Source organism: Tinamus guttatus, unplaced genomic scaffold (assembly GCF_059628265.1).
Source record: "Tinamus guttatus ecotype Peru unplaced genomic scaffold, ASM5962826v1 Tinamus_guttatus_pri_ptg000503l, whole genome shotgun sequence".
NCBI lineage: Eukaryota > Metazoa > Chordata > Aves > Tinamiformes > Tinamidae > Tinamus > Tinamus guttatus.
The window spans coordinates 6,236,167-6,252,983 of record NW_028289037.1 but is presented as its reverse complement, the minus strand read 5'-3'; the positions used below and the strand labels follow the sequence as shown (position 1 = coordinate 6,252,983).

At 43.1% G+C, this 16,817-nt stretch overlaps 1 protein-coding gene across 4 annotated transcripts in view; it reads left to right on the top strand.

Moving 5' to 3' along the window:
• Nucleotides 1-2,999: 2,999 nt before the first annotated feature.
• The window catches only part of SNX13 (sorting nexin 13), a 67,666-nt gene continuing 53,848 nt past the window's right edge, over nucleotides 3,000-16,817 (top strand). For all 4 annotated transcript variants that reach the window (XR_015913882.1, XM_088533491.1, XM_088533492.1 and 1 more), the window contains exon 1: nucleotides 3,000-3,070. Coding sequence is in view for 3 of the 4 variants with exons in the window: in XM_088533491.1 (XP_088389617.1) it covers nucleotides 3,059-3,070 (12 nt within the window). In the remaining variant the exon portion in view is untranslated. The remainder of the gene's footprint in view (nucleotides 3,071-16,817) is intronic.

Here is a 16,817-nt window from a genome sequence, read left to right as displayed (position 1 = left end):
TTTGCCCTTGGTGCTACCCGCAGCAGCCTGTTTTAGCACGTGCCGGATATCAGTGTCTTTCCGAGCTGCTGCTCCCTGTCACCTGCTCTCTGCGGAGCTGCCTCGGTGCTGCCTTGGTGTGAACATGTCCTTCTGTGCTGCCTCCTTCCCGCTGCTGCTCCTGCTCCTTTCCCTACTGAAGTGGAGCTGGTAACCTACAATTAGAACAAGGGACTGGAACGTGAAAAACTATTCTGCATCAGTATGAAGGCTAGCAGAGAGCCGCTTTGAGTAGCACTCTCTGTAGGCTCATTCCTGCAATGTGAGAGTGGAAGGTGCTTCCCTGACTAGCATGATGCTGCGTCTGCTGAACCCCAGGCAGGAACAGGGGCATATTCAAAATCTAGTACAAAGTATTCGTTACTGCTTCATAACTGTGCATGCACAACTGTGTACCCTGAAAATCTGTTCATTTTGTGTAGGGGATGCTTGTGTGAGAGAGAGAGCAAGTGGTAAAGCAGAGGGATGGGACATGACTTAGGCTCCAAATTGCTGCCACCTCTATGAGGAAAGATGGGAGGGCTGCGAACGGTACACCAGCACTTATCATCATGGCAATGCCAAGATACACGTGTCTGTAAAATGAGTGTCTCTTAAAAACCCACTCAGAAGGCTGTAAAAAAAACTTTTGTGAAATAAGAATTTTCTCCCCCACCACCCTTGATGGTTTGAAATAGTTACATCAGAATTGGAGAGATTAATGAACTGCACCTTACAGTATCATTCCTGTTATTCACTCTTAGCCTGTAAACTTTAAAAACACAAACAAAAGTAACTTCTGCCTGAGTTTTGCATAAGGCTGTCTCTTCTTTTTGCATCTTCCACACTTAGTATATAGGGACAGATCTGTATTAAGTTTTCAAAGGAGATTATGTCATTACTTATTTTGAAAATCTTATTTGATGTGTTTAAGCATACAAGCTAAAGAAATGCAATACCAACAGATGCTGTCTTTTACTAGAACATCATCTTAATTCAATGACATGAAAACACAATGTCACTATCATTTTTATATATCTATGAAAATCATGAGCCTTTCACATCCTGTTTATCGCTTACATTTTATAAGCTCAGTAATTTGTCTTATCAGTGGATGATGCTGCGCCTTACCCAGAGAATGCGTTTATGACTAAGTGACACGGCAAACTGTGGGTGTTTAAGCATTTTGAGTCTATTCCTACCCTTACTAAGTATGTGTTGACGTGCTCACCCTCCCTTTTTGCATAATTACACAACCAGTGATTTACTGAGCACTCTGCTCTATTATGGCCCCCTTCAGGGTTTCCTCTACCGTAGACCTGAGCATAGGGTGGTATTTAGCTGAGTGCAATAAAGTGTGATGAAAGCCATGAACGGGGAACTATAGCCACGTATATGAGTGTCTTCAAAACAAATATCTATAGCATATGTCTTGCTTTTGTATCTATATAAATGCCAGGGGACCAAAGCAATGCAGTAGAATTTTTGCAGCTGTCAGGACCAAAGCAATGCAGTAGAATTTTTGCAGCTGTCATTGATCAATGTTTTTGAACAATTTTTAACTTACCAAGATGGCGAAATGCCGTAATAATAAGTAAGACCACTGAACAGTTCTCTTGCTGCTAACTATGCTGCTGAATGCAGTTTTGTGTGCTGGGACATTCAATATTATTTTTTAAAAAAGGAAAAAAAAAAGCACTATGAATTCTGAGAGTCTGCCTTTTTTTTTTTTTTTCCTTTGGAAAGTGAGATTCACATGACTAACAGCTGGGTCTTCAAGAGAGGAAAAATTAGTTATATGAGTAAAAATGAAACTCAGTAATACTCATGAGTAAAACAGATGTGGGCAAACTTGAAGTGCTTTTTACATTCACTGGGAGAATTAGAGAACTTGTGCAAAACCCATCACCCATGAGAATAACCTGGACCTCTTTGCACATCTACAGTTAACAAAGCAGGGCTTTGCTTTTACTTGGTAGGGAAGAAATCCTTTTTGTTGTCGTTTTTGGGTTTTTTTCCACACGTTATAGTAGGGGTGTTACTTTTGTAACATCTTCACTACCGGTCACGCTCCTTTTGTGCACAGTATCTGATAGCAGGAATGTACCAAAATACTACCTGATTTCTACATTCCCAACGAGGTTAAGTAACCTAAGGTCAGCCTAATAACTTTGAAGTAAGAAAAACAAAATAGCGCTTAAAGAAGGAGCAACAAACATATCATGGAAAATCTCGCGCTTATTCGGATATTGAGGTGCTAGAAGCCGCTCTTGGGAGCAGTGATTGCTGGGCTGGTGCCCCTCAATGGTGCCTCCAGCCCCACAACTCAGGCCAGTGCTTGTGACCAATACAGATGATGTGAAAGCAAGGGGATCTCCCTCCCTTTCTGAATTATGGAGCATCCAAAGACAGGTAGACCTGCACCCAGTACTGGTGTGCGAGACATGCTGCTCGATCAAACAACACTTAAAAAAAATGTTTGAATCTGGGTCCCCAAAACTGTCCTTTGCTGCCGCAGAGCCCAACTGCAGACGGGGTGGGCAAGGGCCGGGCCAGGAAAGCGGCTCTGGGAACTCCACGACAAGTTCTGCTCCCGGCAACTCCTCCCCGGGCCGGGCAGAGCCCCCGCGCGGCCCGGGCCCGCGCGCGGCGAGGCCCGGCCCAGCTGCGGCGCCACGGCCCGCGGCGGCCCCGCGCAGCGGCGCGGCCATGGGCGCCGCGGCCCAGGTGCGCTCGGCGGGGAGGAGAGCGCAGGGCGGGCGGCGGCGGCGCGGCCGGCCCCGGCAGGGGCGGCCCCGCGGCGCCCATGGGCGGGCGCCGGCAGCAGCGCACGTAGCTTCCCAAGATGGCGGCCTCTCCCGAGCGGGCTGCGAGGGCGGCGGCGGGGCCGGGGGCCGCGGGCGGGCGCTGAGGGGAGCGGGGGCGCTCGCCTCGCCTCCCTTCCCTTCCCCGCAGCGCCGGGGGGGCAGCTTTCCGCGCGGCCGCCGCGCCTCGCCATGCTGCGGGGCTAGAGGCGCGGGGACTCCGCCGCGGGGTCATAATGTTAGCAGAGGTAAGAGCCCGCCGGGGCGGCGGCCGCGCGCGGGGAGCGGGCGCTGCCCTCGCCGGGGCCTGCGGGGAGCGGCGCCTCCGTCCAGCGCAGGGCCCGGCCCCCGGTGAGAGGGGAGCGCGGGGAGGCCGCGGGGCCGGGCAGGGAGCTGGTGCGGGCCCCGGCCCCAGCGCGGGCCCCGTCCCCCGCTCAGGCGCCCGGCTCGGGGGCCGGAGGCCGCCCCTGCGCGCAGCTGCCGCCGACATGTCTGGCCGGGGGCGATCGATCCGCGCTGGGCGCCGCAGCCCCCCGCGGCCGGGAGCGCGCCGGGCTCGGCCGCCCTGTGCGGCGCGTCGCCCCGGCGGGAGCGTCCTGCCTGCCGGGGCACCGGCGTGGCCGAGGCTCCGCCGTGCTCCGTGTTCGCCCCCAAAACGGGTGTTGTGGTTTACAGCCCCTCAGCGCGGCGTCGCTCCCACGGGCACCGCTGTGACAGGGTGCTGGCTGCCCCTGCCACCTCTTCCGTGGTGTTTTGTAACCCAGCTGCTGTAAAGGGCAATTTGTCCAAAATTAAATTACCCCAGGTCTTATGTGCCATATAGGATGAGGACTTGTTCTCTGACACCTGAAAAAAATAGTGTGGCTTCCTTGAATTATTATTATTATTAAAGTATACTGGAGCTCCTCATTTGTATTCTAAAGTTTCTGGATGATGCTTCCTTGGTGTGGCAATCTCTTATTCCCCTGGGAGGGTAAAATATACCAGTGAGTTAAACCTAAAAAATACACATTGTTTGGCCACATGTGGAGTATTTGGTAGGTGCTCAGGATTTAAAACAGTGGGCTTTAAATCGTAGTGGTAGGTGGTGTGATGCATAGGCGCCCATTGGGGCAATTTATTTTAGGCCAGCTAGAACGTTCTGGGTCAGTGCCTCGTACTTCGCTGTTCTGCGTGTGTGAGGATGGCTGCATGTGCCTATTCCAAGAAGGCTGCATGGGAAATTTTTATCTAATAGCAGTGGTATTGCAGGGTGGATGAAACTTGCTCTGCAGGCTACTTGAGATAAAACTTCAAGGCTCATCAAAAGAGCTTATGCACGTGATTACCAGCCGTGATTACACAGCCTTAATACCTGGAGGACTGGATTCTGGCCTTCTCTCCTCCTAGTTCCTGTACGTCAAATGTTTGTACACAAGGTGTTTGAGGATGACATATTCCAGGCTTGTTGTCCGCCAAGCAGATAACTTCTTAATTTTTGGCGAGGGTTGCAAGCTTTCTGTGCTTGCTTTCTTGCCTGAAAGGTTCCTTGAAGAAGTTCTTTAAACAACTACCCAACAGCTCTTTAGGGGAAACATCAGTGTATAATAATGAGAAGAAAACATCTCTTGACATGGAACTCTTGAAGTGGAGAAGCTCCTTTCCAAAGTGTATTTTTGGGTGATTTAATGGTGCCTTAATAGATAGCCACCTTGTGAAAACTTCATGCTGTCATGCCCATGAACTTTATTTCACCCTTTGCAGGAAGACTTGCAGATTACTTCAAGCTTGCTGATGTGTATGCTATTCTATAAACACACTAAACTTCCAGTTTTAATTACTCATATATATGAGAAATAAGGTGGAATCTATTGTGCACTGACACTAGAGCAGAGCAATAGTGAAAACTACATGTGTCTGTAGGCCACCTACATTTACATTAATGTCCATATGCATTAAAATATAGCCTCAAAAATATAGAGGCTACGCAAACCAATGTTGAGGCACTGGACCTCCAATAGTCCCCTCCAGAGAGGGCTTTTTTTGCCCCTTACAAAGTAACCTTTATTTAAAAACATGTAGTAAAGTGGGATCTTACTTAGTTTGTTACTACCTAGAAACGGCACTGACATTTTTTTTGGAGTCACTAGAAATGTATGGAAAAAACTGCTATAATTTTTAGATTCAAAAATTAAACATATTTAAGAAAAATGGTGAGTGCATATTGTTCAGTGTGAAGGAAAGGCAGAATCTGCTTCTACAAAAGGCAAAATCTGCTTCGAAATCTGTTGTTATGCAATTAAAATGTAATTTACAGTTTCTCAAAATCAATTTCCTACGTCTTTCGGTTGTATCCATATATGCAGGCCCCAGCAGATTCAGTTGGATTTTGTACGGATGCAATTGTAGAATGAATTAGGACCTTGTAATCAGTTATTTCAGGGGAGAATCACACTTATCAGTAAAAAATGAGATATGTTTTTTATTTGGACCTTTCTGCGGGTCTTATTTAGTTATATAAGAATTACATTGGTGAATGCTGAACAGATACATCTTTTTCTATATTTATCCATCTAGCAAGGACTCTTCCTGAATTTTCCATCTTTTGCCTTGGTTACTGAAGCTTCCTTTTTGCAGTCTCAATCAGATGTGTGATACCTCCCTTACTCTTTGAGACCTGGTGTGGCCTGTTTCCATGTTGCTTACTGTTTTTAGGTCCGCAGGACTGACTTCCTTCCCTGGCCAAGCTGTGATGGACGCGGATTGCAGTTGTTCCTTGTCCTTTCAGATAACTGTCCTCACCAGTCCTGACCGTCACGCAGTAGCAGCTGTGCTGCCGTGACCACAACCGGGCAGCTGGGCTTTTAGAGCTGTGGTTTGTACTGGTGCATATTCTCTTATCTAGTCCTATTTAGTGTTTGTTCCCAATAGAATGTAAGTGGGACTTAGGTGACAATTTTAAAAACAAGTTTGAAACTGGCAATCTGTCTTCTCAGAGTTTGCAGCTTGTGTGGCCACTGTGGAAGAATAACTTTTAGATGAAGCAAGGTGCCTGTTCCAAAGCTGCTTGTTTGTTTGGCCTGGTGTGCATTAAACTATTTTAGGATGCATGATTAGTGGTGGCTTCCTTCAGAATTTATCAGTGGCTAAATTTTCTGACAACTTAGAATGTTTGCTGCTTAGCAAGACAGTATTTTGTTGAAGTCAGTATTTGTGGGCAGTTGAGAAGCTTTCTGAAGCTCGATCAAGTTGGAAAACCTATTGTCTAAAATAAAAAATGAGGTATAGAAAAATGAGCTCTGATGTGTTGAAGTTTTTTATTACATCCAGTCATCCAGTCAAGGTAATTCTCTAACTACATTTTTTTTCCTTTCAATTAAATAACCGATTTCTTATATAAGATATTTAGGTTTTTTTTTTTTAATATATCTAACTTTTATAGCTACTAACCAATGGGAACTATTTTTGAGGAAAACCTATCTAATCAGCTTGATCTTGAGAAGAAAGGTTGAGACAGCAGGTCTTTTCAGATCATTTTAGAATAATAAAAAATTTGCTTTACTGAAACAGAAGCATATTGCAATGTGTGTATTAGTCTGACTTGGAAGGATGCAGGGCAGAGCTACTTTTTCGGTATGCTATCATGTTGTTATATATTTCTGCTGCTTGATACGCAGTTGTGGAAGATCCCTCTGGTATTTCACATGGATGAACCTCAATCTGCTGAGCAGGGCAGCTTCAAGCCTGTGGTTAGCCAGGCTGCAGAAACAAGTTAGACTTCTGTCCTCCTGTGAAACTTCAATACTGGGGCTCTGCCTTGATGATACTGTTTGGCTAGTCTGGATCTAGGTAAATGTTCAGCTATAAGTCCTTGGGAGCTAAAATCCTCTTTCTCTTTGAATATATTCTCTAAACCAAGTCTACCCTACTGGCTGCTGGGCTGCTTCAGGTCCCTGATTGTCGCTGTGATAGAGCTGTGTAATTCTTTACTCTGTAGCATGTCAGTTAAAAATAGTTAAGGGATGGTCAAAGGAAAATAACATTAACGCTAACGTTAGTGGAATATTTAAAAACAACATTGCATGTTCATGACTATAGTAAAAGCTAATGCCTGAATTGTCAGGACTATTTGTACAATATATAATTGGGCCTAAACTGCTTAAGTTGTATGCAGAGAGTTCTGCAACAATTATAAAGCAGTCTGTGTAAATTCTCAAAGCAGTGTGCAGAGTCTTAAGTTAAAAAAAAAATAGAAAAAAACAATAACTTGTCTGGTTATGTAGCTGAGGGAATTTAAATGATTTCCTATATCTGCTGACATTCCAGGGAGTTATCTATTCTTTTTATATGTTTGTCCCTCTCTCCCCACCCCTTGCAAAGATGACAAAGCATGTTTTCTGGTGAACTAGCTTTAGGAGGGCTGCTATTATTAGAAATGAGAAACTATTGGTGTGGTATGTAAGTTATTGGCAACTCTTAAAGAATTAATGTTTTGGAGTGCCATTAGCACCTTTTGCTATAGCTTGGCCAAGTGTACCAGTTATGGATTAATAGAAAAATCAATTATAATTGGCGTTTTCTGTTAGCTGGAAGCGAAACTTCAGGAACCATAAAGCATCATGATGGCAGGGTTAATTGCTTGTTCTCTGCCTTTTTTTTTTTTTTTTTTTTTTTGTCTTTCCTGCATGTCCGCTCTTCCTGTTGATGCTGTCAGGCAAGGACCAAATAGAAAATACTCTAGCTGTATGTTGTCAAATTCCTATTACAGCTGACCATATACTTAGGAAACAGTGCCTCAGACTTCAGATAATTTCTCTAGCTCTTTCTTCTAGCTTTCATAGCTCTTCCTGGGTACTGAAAGCAAAGGGAAAGATCTTGTGTAATGTTCACTGTCACCCTGTGTTCAATATTCAGCTGTCTAGACCATGTGAATGAGTTAAAATATGGTGGTATGTGTTTTTTAGAAAATATGTATCGAACCTTTATTATTTTAGAATAGGCAATTGCTGTGAAGTTTGCTGATCATAAAAGTGATCTTGGAACTGGTTGAAATATGGGCATGATAAAACCCTGCTCGTAGTCATGTTGCTATTCTAAGAACTGCTGCTGCAGATTGAGGAGAGATGTCTAATTAGTCTTGGATACTTTCTTCTGTGTGATCCTTGATACCTTTAGACTTCAACCTTTATACTTTCCTTCACACAAGTTATATTTTTCCATTTATTTTCTTAGTTTTCCTAAATTTTGTAGTGTTTTATAATGTATCCTCTTTTCTGAAATGTGATGATTTTTGTAATGCTTTGGAAGCAATATAATCAGTAATACTGATAGGTTCCTCATTCACCGAAGGAACTATTTGTACTTGAAATAGGAACACCTGTGTTTTGGTGCATTGTTGTTTCTAAAATACTATGGTGGGCACTTTTTCCAGAATATCTTGAAATATTCATCAGAGTTATGAAGTTATTTTTTAATATTGAAATACATACGTAGTTGAGGGCACTTGTTACCTTAACAATTAGATTAAAAAGTCTTTATGCTATTTTATACTTTCATAATGAGTGCTTCTGCTCACAATGATAGCAATTGAAATTTCATTCATTTATGGAAAGTAGAACTTGATATTATGAAAGCCTTAAATCTTGTTAAACATTTCGGGAGCTACAAGTTTTTAATCTATTAGTACCAAGTAAACAACCAAATGGGAAATATTTATTTATTCTGGTTCTTACTGCTTAACTAGGCATGAATATAATTTTCTTTTTTTTGGAGAAGAAAATACTAATTTGCAGCCTTAGCCTGCTAGGAAAATAAGGCTTTAATTAAACTTTTCACACTAACCCTAGTTTTCTCTTTCATAGTGAAAATTCTCTTTCCAAATTGCTTACCCTGCCATAGTGTGTTCAGCACAGTTACCTTGCAGTGTGGGGATGATTGCGTTTTGAGTCTTCTTGCGCTTGGGATGTGCAGGGATAAAACACAGCAGCTGTGCAGAATAGCACCCGCGAGTCGGTGCATGGTCACCTTGCTCTCTGCGTGGCCCTTTGTTTATCACTTGCATTGCTCATGTGTTTCCTTCCTCTTTATTTTTCTTCCCTATATATGTCTCTGTTTTTCTGCTGTAAGTGGGTAAATCATGTGTTTTGTTTTGTTTTTTTTCTTCGAAACCCTGCATGTGTAAAGGAATATAAGACACTAGGATTTTTATTTCATGTCGGCCCTAACCAAATGGACTAGATGATCTCCAGAGATCTCTTCCAACCTCGGTCATTCTGTGAGTCTGGTTTAGGCTGTTACTAAATGACTCTCACTAGACACAAGTTTCTCTGCTCTCCTTGTTTCAGGTCTAGCAGCAACCACATGAGAAATTGTTTTAACCTAGTGAACTGGCCGCCCTCTGGAGAGAGCTGAGGTTGGAAATCGGGAAAAGTTCCCAAATTGGTGTATGTGCGTTCTCCACTGTGGAGGAAGTGCATCGTGCTTTCTTGCATTTACTACTGATTAGATCTAAACTAATCTCTAAATACCTAAAATAATTTCTCACCATTTGAAAATGGAGAACTTCTTTCCTCTGTAACTTGAGAATATGTTTGTGTTTCTAGAAAAAGTTAGGAGCGATTAGTTTGACTTTGGCTAGCAGTTTTTTTGCTCTTGATGTTGTTGAACAAGTGATGAGGATTAAGGTTTTTAGGTGTCTTTGGAACTTTGCCTGAGAGCTGGATACTTGAATGTCTTCAGTAGTTGCATTGACAAAAGTGTTTATTGTCAGTCTATAATCTGGAAATACTAGTGTAGAAGAGTTTTATTTTTATTTTTATTTTTTTTTCCTCCCCCAAATGGATCAACATCCTTTGGTAATATTCCATGACCTGATCCTAGAAATGCTTGTTTGAGAATGAAATGTTCTCCTGAGTTTATAGAACGATCCCTCTGTGTAAATTTTATTTTTAGATGATCACTCGTGCTTCCTTTTTCTCCATGACTTGCAGTGAAGAAGGATCTGTAGCAGCTGCCCTTTGCTCCCTGTGGGCACCCGCAGCGTTGCAGTGGGCAGGAGGCAGCGTGTACCCAGTGGGGTCAGCCAGGAAGTGGTTGCTGCAGTCCCTCCAAACCAAGACTGCACTCAGGAGAGGAGGGGAAGACTACCGAGGCTAAAAGGTTCCTCAGGGATACTCAACAGGGCCAACAGGCTCTGGGCTTGTGTAGGGGCCAGATGGTCAGAGACTTGGAAGAGATTTTAGGAGACTCCCTCATGCTTACATGTACATGTATCCTTCTGAGCTATGTAGGGCAGCCCATCAGTAGTGTTATGTAGCAAATCACTTGAGCTTTGAAGTTTCTTAAGTGTTGTGGAGGCAGCAAACAAAATGATTTTGCCAGTGATAATATTCCGGAGAAATCAAAAGCACATGGAGGACCAGGAGAGAAAGACAGAGTAGCCATCCTTTCCCAAAATTGCTGGTGAATCAGCTGTTGCTTTGAAGTGAATGGGTGAAGCAGACAGGAATCTTAAGGATTCTATATTAAGAATTGGAGGAGGGATTGGGAAATGGCATATTAAACACACAAAAGAGAAAGTCTGGAAATATTTTATTAATATTAATGTAATAATCACTTTTCTCCATTACCCTTCCCAGATCCCTGGCAGGTTTGCGATCTTTATTAATAAATGAATAAATAACATCCTTCATGTAGATGCCATGCTTGAGTTTCAGCTACTTACAGAGAGCACAAAGGTTGTACCTACAGCTGTCTAAGAAACTGATCATCGTTTTTCCAGTCTGATCAGAGGGAGAACCTCTGGTCTTGCAGAACAGGCAGTCTTGATTCAGAAGGTGTTGAGGATCCTGTAAAGTCTGTATGCAGGGCTGCTGCCTTGCTGTGAAACACCCAAGTGCAGCATTGGCTTTCATTCTGCATTTGGTAAGACTGTGATAAGCTAGACATGGACTCTCTGGCTTGGGCCCACAGGACCCCCAGGAATAAGGGATGCATCATCTTGCAGGGTCCACATTCACCCTGCAGTGCCTCTAATGGTTTAACCTAGGGAGAAGCTGCCAACGTTCCCTTTGAATCTGTGGGCAGAAGAGCAGGAGACATGTCATGATGTCGTGAGCCCTTTTGATGGGGCCTGCTGAGATGGCAGGGATTGTAATCCGGGAGGTCTGTATAACAAGTGTGTGGTAGCCCTGCGTAGCTGTTCTCCAGTGAGCACTTGATGGGAATGTTGATTGTCAGCTCCTGGGAAACTGATAGAAAGCAAAGACCTGGAGGACTTTGTTGGTGCCCCTGCACATTGTTCAAGAGGAAGAGGACTTGGAGCATGAGCTCAACCCTTGTTTTGCCTATTCCAAACCTGGCTGGCTACTGGCTTTTCACGACTCTGCAAAGCAATGACCGTTTGTCGCAAAAGGGGGATGTGGTCGTCAGACTTCATGCAGTCATTGAAAAGTCATGTTGCCAGCCCACAGACGACAGCTCCTGTGATGCCTGTCTGCATTTGCAATTTTTTTTTGTCTGTTGTTGGCTGCCTTAGGTCAGGAAGGAGGAGGACTGGGAAGCAGACTCGCGGTGTCTGCCGAGAGGACCCTGTAGCCATTGCCCCAGGTGTGACTCGGGCAGCAGACACAGGTGTGTCATGTGCAGGTGACACGAGCAGGGGAGAAGCTCCCTCAGTGTGAGGCACTACATGAGCCTCTTGGGGTGTGTGCTTATGTGCTACAGTCTCCTCTGCAGAAGAGGAAAGGACAGCCCTCAGTAGAGGGACTGGTAGCCGTGGAAGGAGAGGCTAGGAGGGTAAGTTTCTGCCGTGTTAATTTCAAAACACATAGGGAAATAGGTCTGTCTATCCTAGGAGACCAGTCCAAAGCTATTTTCTAGTAACCCCTTATGCTGCTTGTAATGGAGATGTATGAAGCCTTGCTTTGGCCCTCTGCTCAGTTTGTTTTGCCAAATTTCTTGCTAATGTAGCCACGACCAAGCTGGAGCTGACCCAGTGCTCTTACAGCCATCATGTGGTGTAAGTTTTGTGAAGAGATGAAGTTAGTCAGAAGACTGGCTCAGGTGTTTTGTGACACATAGGGCAAACTGATGACAGAAACGTGTACATGGGTGTTAGGAGAATTTTCCTCAGATTTTTCATTGTGACAGAAAATAGAATATGTTTTAAAAACAGTTCTGAAATGTTTCTGTTTAAATTACCTTAAAATACTTCTAAAGTATGTAAGTTCTTAAGGCAAAGAGAGAAATGTAATAAAACAGTATATTTTAGTGTGGTCGAAGGTGTTCTGGAAAATATTAAATGGTAGCAATCCTAGTAAAAATTCTTAACGCTGTCTCAATATGGGGAAGGGGGAATGGCAAGTGATGAATGAAGTCAAATCACCTGTCTGGTGAAGAAGCTTGGATAGCATGATTTAGGGACTTACCAGCAACACTCTAGTGTCTCTGCTAGGCACTGCTGTGTGGCTAGTGAGCTTCTTCTGTTTGCCTCAAATTCCAGTGTCTGTATCAAATATGAACTTTCCCTTTGTGGCAAGTATACAGGGCTTCAGCACCTAGATGTGTTGGTTCTGGCACAGAGTTCTTTGTGCTGGGTTTGGATATCATACATAGGTTCCCAAATGTATTTGTATCAGTGGATTATATTACGATGAACTAGTAATGCCAGTTTGATCAAGTCAGGATTGAGTGGGTTAAATGGGATCACTTGTATTAAATTGATCAAAACTGTCATGATTTTCATGATAGTTGTGAGATGAGATAATCCTTGTCCTAGCATAAAGTCATCTGGGATGATTTGTGGGTTTCTTTGTCTGTTTTTAAGGGTGCTGGACATCTTCAATCCAGTAGGATGAACTTTGAAATTAGGCTTATTGTCTAGTAAAACTGAGTCATAGAATCATAGGATCAGAGAATAATATGTTACACGGGGCTTTTGTAGGTCATCTAGTTCAATGCCTTGCACAAAACAGGTCTAATTAGCTTAGTTTGCTCTAGAACTTGCTTAGTTGGGTTTTGAACATCTCCAGGGAAGGAGATTTCACAACTGGTTTGAGCATCTGTTCCAGAATTTAACCACACTCCATTAAAAAAGTATTTTTTCTTGCAGCCTGTTATCACAGGGCATGTAGTCCCCTGGCCAACTTGGTGGACCTGAGCTGGACCTGCTCCATTTCCATGTCTTGCGGCAGGAAGCTCAAAGCAGACAAAGTCTCCCAAGCCCAAACAGTGGGGAAGGATCCCCCCCCCCGGACTTCCTGCTGCAGCCCAGGGTGCTGCTGCTGCTGCTCTTTGCTGGAAGAGCGCCTTGCTGATGTGTGTTAAACTGCGTGGTCACTCAAGTTCAGTCCACCCGCTGCGCAAGACTTTGTTTGTCCGTGTTGAACGTCATGAGGGTTCCTGGGAGGCCACCGCTGCAAGCTGTCCAGGTCCCTGGCGTGCAGCCTGTCCAGCGCTTGCCCCTCTTTGGTGTTGCCTGCAGAGTCGCTGCGCACGTCCTCTGGCCCACCATGCGGGTTGCTGGGGAAGACATTAAGCAGTGTTAGTCCCTGTGTTGATGGTCCCCACTGGTTAGTGGCTGCCTGCTGAGCTTTGCAGCACTGATCACATCTCTGAGTCCAGCAGTTCAGTGAATTTTACGTCGGCCTTATCCGTGCATTTATCACAGCTCATGAATTGTGTGACGAGGAGGCCATGGGACAGTGGCTCAAAGGTCTCGATAAATGCAAGGTGTCCCACACCCGGAGCACTGCCCTGCACCTCAGCAGCAGGCACCTGACTGTAAGAAGTGGTCACTTTGGCCGGGGGTGTCTTGCCTTTGGTAAATTGGTTGCTCCCAATCAAGTTCTTGCCTTTTGTGGGTTGAGAAAAGCCTTCTAAGTTTTGCTCCATAACTGTCCTGGGGACTGAGGTGAGGCTGACTGTCCTGTGGCTACCTTCTTGCCCTTCTCTAAGATGCCCTTATGCTCTAATGTACTTGGAGAAGTCTCTTTCATTGCCATTCAGCTCCAGCTGAGCTTCGACTTTCTTGACTCCATTTCTTGGTACGGGTACGATATTACCTATAGTCAGAGTGTGATTTGAGCAGCTAAAGGGCTCAAAGTGATTTTCCTTTCTCAGTACTCGTGTTTATAGCTTTCCTCCTTCATTTTGATAAAGAAAAGGACTTTTTTTTTTTTTTTTTAATAGGAGGGAGGTGGATAAGGTAGGGGGTTATTTTAACCACATAATTTCACTTACCCAAATAATCCTAGGAAGAGGTGTGACATAAATGACTGTAGTTTGAGGTAATGACCTTGACCAGCAGGGACAATGTAGAAATTAATTTTCCTTTGCATTGAATGTGTCTATTTCTGGGGATATGCCTCTAGCGATTATGATAGTTAATGTGAATTATCTGCTTTCACTCGTATTCCTTTACATTTATAACCTGACCTAATGAGACAATTAGAATAACTCTAATTAGAATATTTAGGCTAGACACAGATAAAACACCCTAAAGTTTCATTGTTAATATTTTAAAATAACTTCCTCCTGTCTGAGAAGTTCTTTCTTTGGAAATCTTTATATGATTTACTACAAAAAACCTACCCAAACAGAAAAGGCCAGTAAGTACTGCCATGCAAACACTTCATCCAAGGGGGTTTGTTAGCTATGAAAAAATGAGTATTGTATTTCATTGAAATGAAATTTGTGCAGCAGGTAGCAGATAACAGATTTAAATTAATAACCAGCTGTTTATTGAAATGAGCAAACATTTCATCTGGCATTCGCACTGTTGGAGCCGGCAGCTTTCACACTTGAGGTATGGTTGCCTGACAATCAAAAACAAATTTGTAGCTATAAGAGAAGATTTGTTTTGCAGCTCTTAAGAGTTTAGTATGTACACATCCCATGTTTATAATTCCCATGGGTTTAAAATGCATCTGTGGTGTGTGTATATATATATATATTTTGTATGTTTTAGAAAGGTATGTTAACAGTGTTTACTACATATCCTATTCATTTTGTAGAACAAGATTTTTTTTTTCCTTTGGAGTTTAGCACTATCATCTTTCCAATGTAAGTGAATAGGTAGTGTGGCCACACAGTTAAAGAAACTGAGAAATTGTCATCTGACAGATCCTTTCATTCTGTATGAGGGCAGAGCAGGTCTTGGAGGAAACAAGTGAGTCACCGTGTTTCACAAGAGAGAATCTGAGTTTGATTTCTCTCTGTGTAGTGTAAATTGTCATCCCTTACACTCATCTGTTGGTTTCTGCCCCACCAGTGCGGTCCCCTCTGATCTGTAATGCTCTAGCAGCTGCTTTCCTGCAGTCCTGCTGTGAGCTGCATTGCAGAACTGGCAGGCCTAGGGTCATCTGGCAACAAAATAATACATAAACAACAAAATCAGTTATTTTCACTGGATCAGTTCTGTGATGACATTCAGCATGTGGCCACACATCTACTTCTGGAAAAACTAGGGACAGGGTGTCAGGGAGTGTACACTCTTTCCCTTTCCTCAGCAATTGGTCTTTCAGGAGCCCCGTTGAAATTATGCCAAATTAGCCACGTTTTGGACATCTACAACATTAGCATATTCCAAGTAGGCATGTGTTAATAAAGAAACAGAGAAAAGATAAGAAATGCTGTGTTGGGAACTTTTCTCATTAAAAAGTGTATTTATTTTCATATAGCAATTGTCTGTGATATCTTCATGAAAGAGATACTGGTTGCTTTTTAAGGAAAGTAATAATTGCCTGAACTCTTACAATTCATCTCTCCCCGCTCTCTTACGATCTTGGAGGATTGGCTGCCTTTCAACAGTTGGCCTTGTGCTGATCTGTATGTGCATTTTTTTATTATTATTATTATTATTAGTTGATACAAGCTGATATGAGTAATGGAATAAATAGGACAGTCTGGTGGAGATCCGAGTTCAGCAGCTGCTTATTGCAGGGTAGAAAGGATATGTAGCTGCAGTTTTTGCCAGTGTGTACCATGAGCTCAAAACTAATGAATCTTTTTTCTTTAGAAAGCATAGCTGTTAAATTATGAAGAAAGCTCTTTAAAAGCCTGCCTTATGTGACTTTCTGTGATAGCCCTGAGCTCCACCAGCAAGTTGTCAAGTGGATAAGATGCAAAGCGACAGTCTGCTAGAGCGGAGTCTTGTGGTGAGAGGCAGACTTAATGTATTGCTGTTGAGAGCAAACAGGCTTTTCAGTTAGTAAAGATTCTTGGGGGCTTCCTCCTCCCGAGAGCACTTGCAAAAACAGAAATATATATAACTGTTTGTACAGGGACTGAATGCAGGACAGTTCTAGTGTCGTGTAAGCTTATTTCGCTGGCTTGAATTCAAGTTTCAGTTAGAAGGATTATTTTATTTTCTCACATAAACGGGTAGAATGTAGCTGGGGTGATCCAGAATGTTTGGATTCTTCTTGTCTGTGTTCACAACTTTTGACTTGCATCTAACTTAGTTTATTGGTGTGGATTGTTGTAAAGTTTGTTCTTTTTTGTAACAAAGTTATAAAGATTGTTATAAAGGATTACTTGTTTAAACTAAGTTTAAGTCGACCTAACTACATCACTCTAGTTTTAGAGAAGTGGCTGATTGCATCTCTCTCTGTTTTTCTCTCTATTTTCAAGGTGTTCAGTTGCTTCTTCTAAACAGAACAAATCTCCATACTTGTTCTCCTCCCTTCACCCGTTTCTATTTCAGTAATAGAATATTTTGTTGATCTCTCTTTGAATGAAAACAGACACTGACATAAAATGTACAAAGCAGGTTCCAGAGTTTTTAGTTAATGTTAACACACACCTCGTGAACCTGTTAAAATATATTTTCATTTAAAAGTTCACACTTTTTAGAATGAGCTTACAAATTGTAAAAACAGTTCAGTAACTGTGGTTTTGGGATATAAAGTTACTGCCTGGCCCTACAAGCTTTGTCAAACCAGCTTATGTAAGTGTGAAGGGAGGGGAGGGGAAAATGATCTTGAAAGCTTTTCTATCTTGAGCAGTGTGAGAAGC